Here is a 7,577-nt window from a genome sequence, read left to right as displayed (position 1 = left end):
TGTTGCATATATAACACAGTGCAGCTTCAGGTAACCAGTAGAAATGGCACAAATCGTGCTGCAGCAAGAGCTAGCCAAAGATTGTTAAGGGGAGGAGTGGACCTTTTCCCAAGGAGACCTGCGTAAACTCTGTTTTTCTCCAGGATCCCTCTGAGGAGCTACTGAGGTGCTTTCAGAGTGGCCTTCCAGCTCTGTGTATCTGAATAAACAGTCTTTGTTACAAACTGAACCTCAGCCTCACGTCCCTGTATTTTTGTATTGGTCAACAGATATCGCAAATACATTTCAAGGTTCAACTGCTCTGCTGTTTGGAGGTCTATTTCCTGTTTCCCTAAAGTGACTGGATAATTGAATCGGCCTTGTTTTGTACATAGTTTGTTTTACCCCAAATTTACATTACAATTTACGTGTCCTTAAAATATTCAGGATATAATTCCTCCCCATCCTCACCCAGCCCCCACCTCTCTGCCCACCCACCAACCCAGCCGCTCATTTTCAGTGTGATAAAGAGAAAATGTCGACACTGCGAAGAAGGTCCCGTGGAAATATCTGAAGGTCTTTGTTATCTATCTTATCTTTATTATCTGTTATCAACATAAAAAATACACATACATGCACTGCATTTCAATTTAGGACAAAAATACCAGCTTCAGCTCAATATATCCTCAAAATAAAATAAACCATCTTTGGATAGAAGAGTGAAAAGTGGTTTATTTCCATCTATCCTGCCAGTTCATTCTCATTTGAAATCAGGACCCATTTTCCAAACATTAAACATACTATTTCCTAACAGTGCTGCCAGGGCCTCTGATTTAATCTGTTCTGCATGTCTGAGCAGAGGAACAAAAGTTCCCTCCTGGAAAGAGATCGAAGTGGTTGTTTTTTTAGTGCAACAAGCTCAAGCATGTCTAGGGAAAGTTATATGCAGTTACAACTATACATACTCCCTCAATGAATCCTGCTCCATTGGCCAGCTTTTGCATTTTCCCCCAATTCCAGCTATGTTATTTTGACAACGCAGTTTGCAATGAGGTACAGAACCGCAGTTAGTTTTCGCTTGCGTTGTGGAGCTCTTCGTACGGAGGACTGCTGGGATTCATGCTGAGGCTCACTGGTGAGCGCTGTCTTCTCATTTGGCAGAGCAAAGTCATGGACATCGCCATCCCAATGAACTGATGACACAGAGGGACATGTTAAAATACTTAAAACACTGATTATTACTACTATCCCTAAAGTCTTTATTCAACAGAAGCCCTCATTCAGCCCTGTTTAAAAATCTAGAGAGAAACATCACAATCAAGAACACAGGCCTATTGCATATGCAGAATCCGAACAAAACACATTTATGAACTTTATGAATATTGTAAACTGCACCTATTGAATGATGATGACTAAGCAGCTGCAAAGACTTTCCAATACATAAATAACAAAAATGCATCTCTTCTTTTCATTTTTTTTTGTGATATGTTTTAAATGCAGCAGGCTTCAATAGAAAACAAAGCAACCATTGCCAGCCTACATCCAGCTGGCAGAGCTCAGCTCAACAAAGCACAGTCAGTGAAAAAGGGGGAAAAGTGGCAAGGAATACATACCGCCATTATAGCGAATCCAAAACAGATTCCCAGCATTATATTTAATGCTTTTCGCATGGTATTGGTAACAAAGGGTACGCAGGGCTGAGAGAAATAAACATGTTATCACATCATCCTGAGAAACAGAGCCATTGAGCAGTAAATTGACTGAACTCACACCCTCAATAAACGCTACTTTAGCTATATTGTTTAATTACAGGTTGAGCTACAGACATAGTTGTTTCAGAGGCTAAGAGAAATGTTTTTACCTCCTTGTACACCAGCTTGTCGGAGTCATCAGAAAGCATACTTCCATGTTCATGTGTCTAAAGATAAAAGAACAAAATACAATAGGTCACACAGGCAAAGTGTCTGTTTCAAGGTTCTCATACAGTATTTTGTGATAGGTAAACAAAAATAACACAGTATTTGTGTGGATGCGAAACTGAATTATATTGGGGTGAGTTTTCTTAGAGGTGGTGCACTAATCCCATTCAACAGGCACTCTCATGTAAGGCAGAAATAGGTAATCACTAGTAACTACTGTTAGGAAACACATGCTGAAGTACTGTAGGTGGTACTGTGATTGTACTGTGTAAGTGTGGCCACAGATGGTTTGTTTGTGCTGGTGCTGCACTTAACATGCATATCAGTGTGACAATGGAACAGGAACTCCACTTTAACAGGATGTTTTCTTGACTTTTATGTTATCCCAATTTAGCAATGAAATGTATATAGTTCGTTGTAGCAAAGGGCGAGAGCAGTCACCCCACCCGGCCTCGAACCCAGGTCTACAGAATACTAACCATGCCACTTTGACCACGACGCCAAAGAGCCTGGCTCATTGGTATGGCAGTCAGAGCGCATACTCAACCGTAGTGACGGCACTCCGTCACATTCGTATAGCTGAAAGTGTGAATTTTGTGTCATCAAACAAGAGGGGTAGTTGAAACACTCTGGTAACTTACCTCAAACTGTGAGCCATTAATTTTCTCACATTTATCCATGATAGGTCTAGATGAAAGACAGAGGCATGATTGTGGGAGGTGTTTCCCCCAGTCTTGGTAGCCATTGAAGACTCCACAGCAGTTAAGCTGTTCAAACAAAGCAGTCAGTCAGGAAATATAACCAATTATATTTCAGGTTTCTTTATTGCCCTGACACAAGTCTTTCCAACCATTAAAAGCTGCTACCATGCCAACAAATATAAAGAAGGGCAATATCAATAACGGTAATGTCAATATGAATCATACCCTCTTCCACAGCTAATTTGTGGATAATATAGCACACTGCTTAGTTGGCCTACGCATGTTATGCTTCTACTAAATCAGATAGAAAAGGAGGAACTTAAATGTTACCCAAGAGGTTAACTGTAGGCTGTTGTGTTTGCATTGTGTTTATAAAAATGATACATGTTGGTGTGTCAGGGCAACAGGACACACAGATGGACCATAAAGTTGGATATCTGCAACAAGCACAAATGTATAATGTGATAAGTTTAGCGTGTCTATGTGATACATTGGTATAGTTCGTCACTTAAAAGATATACCTCAGACTGCAACTTCTCGACAACGTTTTGGATGTCCTGGCTAGCTTCATCCAGTGGTATGGCATTATAAAAATAATTTTCAATAGTTTGAGTTGCCTGAAAACAAATAAAGTACAATCAGATTAGGTAATTTACTATCATCTTTAGTTTACACACAAAAAGCAGTCTGATGCTGTGTAAAAGAAAACTCAATTAATTCCAAGACAACATGATTGCTGAATGTTAGCATCCCAAATGAAAGTAGTATGGTTGAAAATTCTCCACAAACAGAGGCTCTAAAAGTTATGAACATATTCATAAAATAAAAAAAACACTGCTTGTTGTGTTTGTGTGGAATTTAAAAGAGCTGAATTCCAAGTTAATGGTGGACTATATGCAATCATTAGGTGAGTCAGATGTGCATTCATTTAGATTACTTGCCAGTTAGTTAAACCTGAATGCAGGGATATACAGTATATAAGAATTTAATTTTAAGAGTTTGTGACTGGCACCTATCAACATAGAAATGAACTTCTTAAGATTGGACGATGCCCTGTTGTCAGCAGACAGGTATGCTTTCAATAGACATATTTTAAGTATCAGCCGTATGAACCCATTAACCTTAATTGGGCTGGCTCCTTCCTATTGCCACTGTTGAGTGCATATTATACAAATAAAATCTTGTGCCTCAATTCACACCCTTCCCTCGTTCACATGTAATATAATGACCACTGAAAGCACCCGATCCATTATCATTAATATTTATAAAATTCACACACATGAGGTCCAGTGACCTGCCGTATGCTTGTTACATTCTACTAAATGTACCGCGAGTTCATTTCAAATATTGTCAATGACTTTTTTCGTAAACAGTCTTAGCGTGCCCCGTAAGGTGTGAATATCACAGGATGCTACATACCGCTGGTATTGAAACAGACACAGTGACTGAGAGCAGCAGGAGACAGGCATTCCCCACTACCAACCCTGTGAAAAACTACAGACAGTTCATGTCAGTTCTGTGTTGCCATTTCCTGTTGGATGAATTATAGATGGACATTACATTACATGCATTTACATCACATGCATTACATGCAAGTAAAAATGCATGGTATGTAATAATCAGAATTCCCACACACCATTAATATTTTAGGAAAGCATATCCCTGAAAATATTTCACCATTCAAAGATAATAACTACTATGAATGGGCTTTAAGATTTTCATTGAAGATATCCTTTAGTATGTTGTTCCTAGCCTTTGCTGTGGTAGGTGTCAAACAGTTCTGACCATTGGTTATAGAATGAAATTCAGCCAGAGTTTTAGTGAATGAACTGCACACTAAATATCTAATATCTAAATTGGTATGTCCACCCCTGGATTTAAAATAGGCATTTCGCTGAAAAAAGTGCACTCCAAAGAATTTGTGAAAGTGCCATATTTTTAAATATTTACCACAATCAATGCCCACTTCTTCTCCTTATGTGCACCGTATGCTCCAATAATCGACAATACCATGGTGGCAGCTCCGATGAGGTACAGAAATATGACTCCCGACAAGTTCTGTTCAAACTGAGTACAAACAGGAGGTCATGATCATGTTTTTGCCCAGGACATGGGTTCAATTTAATATAGTTCAAATTTACGACAGGACAATTCAGCCTGTTTTGTTTTGCATTGCGCTCATTGCTTCCGTGTAAAAGGCACTGTAAGCTCTTACCCCGTCAGGTCCTTGGCTGATATGTCCTAGCATCGCGATCATTATTAGGACCCCTCCTGCAATCTACAACAAGGAAGGTCTATTACAGAACAGCAGCTGAGAATAAGTTGTTTCATAGGGCGTGCACTGACTTTAGCAAACATTTGCCAAGCTTGCCAAGAACTCTGCTCTTTTTTCACAACGACTACAGGTGTGTTTCACTTGTTGCAGTCAACACTAACTATATTTAGTTTGTCCATAACTAATATTGTAATGGACAGACTAAAGTTCTGAAAATGTATCTTCCCATGAAACTACAAAGCACAAGTCAAAACTCTGGTATTTGGACTTCATGTGTCAAATGGAAACATGTCACTTTACTTACTGTATGCACTTTTGTACGTCGCTTTGGATAAAATTGTCTGCTAAATAAATAAATGTAAATGTAAATGTAAATTTACTAAGCCGATCTCAGTTAAGAAAAGCAACGCCGTACGACTGCGCATGCGCACATTATCTAGACCTGTGCCAGACCAAAATCGCATAAATAACTTACGCATACTTAGTATGTATACGCACAAGTGAGGGTTGTGATGTTACGTGCCTACATAGTTAAGTGTGACAGTGCGGTGAATGTGGAAATCTAGTATAAGAAGTAGCCCATACACAGATATTACATTATCTCTGTCGCAGCTGTGTTTATGGTTGTGTCATACATTAGGTTTCCCTTGTCTTTCTGTAATAATGAAAGAAATATATTCGGTGTTCCTATAACGTAATTAAATGGGAATACAACTATACATAGTGTCTAATTACAGCACGCAAGGCATATCGAAAACAAACACAACCGGTGAAGCTAACCTAAGGTCAGTGGGTGTACAATGTAGCCTATAATAATAACACCATCGGACATAATTTAGATTAAACCGATGTAAAATACAGGACATATTTCAGACATTCTCGTTTGCCCATAGTTTTAGCAATTTACAACGACATATTAAAAACCGAACCATTATAAGCCTTATTTGTTTAACTTACTTCTAACTTACTTCAAATTAACGATGCGAGCTAAACGGGATTGTTTTAGCAAAAAAAAGAAAAGAAAAAGAATAAAATAATAAACAACTTACCGCAAACAAGACATTGAAGACAATTAACACCCATTTCAGGGATGCGCTCACGTTAGTCATTGTTAGCTGAATGAACCTGCAACAAAACTCGCACAGTTCGAGTCGAAAGTTCGAATCAGCTATCTTTGTGTGGGCAGTACTTACAGTAATGCATTGCAACACCATGCACTTTTGCCATTCCAGATTTTCTGAGGGAGGTGCTCCAACATTTTGTTCTTAACCCTCCTACAGGAAATGATGAACTAGTGATGCACTTACTGGCAAGTCGCTCTGGGTAAGAGCGTCTGCTAAATGACGTAATGTAATGTGTCACTTAAAGGTTACATGTCAAACAGTGCAACTTAAGAAAACATCCAAGGTCTGAAAACCATTTTGCTTCACAGACATACACCTTTCTGTGTTAAAATCCTAAAAATACTGCCAGATCCTTTCAGATGCAGTGCAGAAATAGTGAAATTCACCATACACATTTCTTACAAGACGCCGTCTATTTAAGGGTCTAAACCATCATATAGGGCACCTCAAATGTTTGCTTTTGTACATCAATACTCCTGTGCTTCAGCGACAATGATCTTTGGCCAAACCGCTTATATATACAGTATAGATAAGTATAGATGGTGTTTTAACACAAATGGTCAAGTGAAAACTTACAAGCCCCACTTTCCACTTAGTATTCTCATGCATTTTAAAGATGTCAGAATCAAGCTTCCCAAAAACAGAATGCCTCTGTGAAAACACTTCCACATTGAGCAGCCGTATGTTGTCACCAGGATGAAGTCTCTGGTGTTGTATTCATTTACGCATATGAGCTAAATACTGACAAAGAAGTTCTGACTACCTGCATTATGTGATTTACAATGCAGCTGATTTAAGTTATCACATTACAGTGTCTGTTTGTCATGAACTGATTCCTCTAACATTGTTCAGTCTTTGCTTAACCAGTGCACCAACTTCCTCTTTTTGTACCTCAAGAGCTTCCTGCATTGTACTGCCTCTCATATGAGTGCCAAAGTATACATATATTTGGCCACACCTTTTTTTCAGGGTTTGGGCTAGGCCCCTTATCTCCAGTGAAGGGGAATCTTAATGCTTTAGCATACCAAGACATTTTGGACAATGCTATGCTTCCAACTTTGTGGCAACAGTTTGGGGAAGGCCCTTTTCTATTCCACCATGACTGTGCCCCAGTGCACAAAGCAAGGACTATAAAGACTCACTATAAAGAGATGAGTTCGGTGTGGAAGAACTTGACTGGCCCGCACAGAACCCTGACCTCAACCCCATCAAGCACCTTTGGGATGAACTGGAACGGAGATTGCGAGCCAGGCCTTCTCGTCCAACATCAGTGCCTGACCTCATAAATGCTCTACAGAATGAATGGGCACAAATTCAAACAGAAACACTCCAAAATCTTGTGGAAAGCCTTCCAAGAAGAGTGGAACCTGTTATAGCTGCAAAAGGGGGACCAACTCCATATTAAAGTATATGTATTTGAATACAATGTCATTACAATGTAACAGCCAGGCGTCCGAATACTTTGTCCATATAGTGTATATATGGACAAAGTATTCGGACACCTGGCTGTTACATTGTACAGTATATATATATATTAATAGTATATAATAGATATATAATGGTGGAATAACACAGAAAA

General features: G+C 39.1%; 1 protein-coding gene across 1 annotated transcript; it reads right to left on the bottom strand.

Moving 5' to 3' along the window:
* Nucleotides 1-742: 742 nt before the first annotated feature.
* On the bottom strand, nt 743-6,100 carry LOC118770144 (tetraspanin-8-like). Its single transcript, XM_036517615.1, has 9 exons — nt 5,924-6,100; nt 4,815-4,877; nt 4,550-4,666; nt 4,019-4,093; nt 3,121-3,216; nt 2,540-2,665; nt 1,841-1,897; nt 1,593-1,676; nt 743-1,172 (listed from the first exon to the last, which is right to left on the bottom strand). The coding sequence occupies exons 1-9, from the start codon at nt 6,086-6,088 to the stop codon at nt 1,047-1,049; spliced, it is 909 nt and encodes a 302-aa protein (XP_036373508.1). The 5' UTR covers nt 6,089-6,100; the 3' UTR covers nt 743-1,046.
* Between the last annotated feature and the right edge of the window lie 1,477 nt (nt 6,101-7,577).

Source organism: Megalops cyprinoides, chromosome 23 (genome assembly GCF_013368585.1).
Source record: "Megalops cyprinoides isolate fMegCyp1 chromosome 23, fMegCyp1.pri, whole genome shotgun sequence".
Lineage (NCBI taxonomy): Eukaryota > Metazoa > Chordata > Actinopteri > Elopiformes > Megalopidae > Megalops > Megalops cyprinoides.
Note: the sequence above shows the minus strand (reverse complement) of the source record. Positions and strands in the feature narration are given on the sequence as shown.

Bases quoted from the DNA above. Each gene is read 5' to 3' on its own strand.
- LOC118770144 (XM_036517615.1), bottom strand. From the start codon at position 6,088: ATGGTGTTGCAATGCATTACTGTAAGTACTGCCCACACAAAGATAGCT. The intron at 4,667-4,814 runs GTAAGAGCTTAC...GTTTGTACTCAG, and splicing joins TCAGCCAAGGACCTGACGGG to TTTGAACAGAACTTGTCGGG. The intron at 1,898-2,539 runs GTAAGTTACCAG...TTTTATCTTTAG, and splicing joins TTAATGGCTCACAGTTTGAG to ACACATGAACATGGAAGTAT.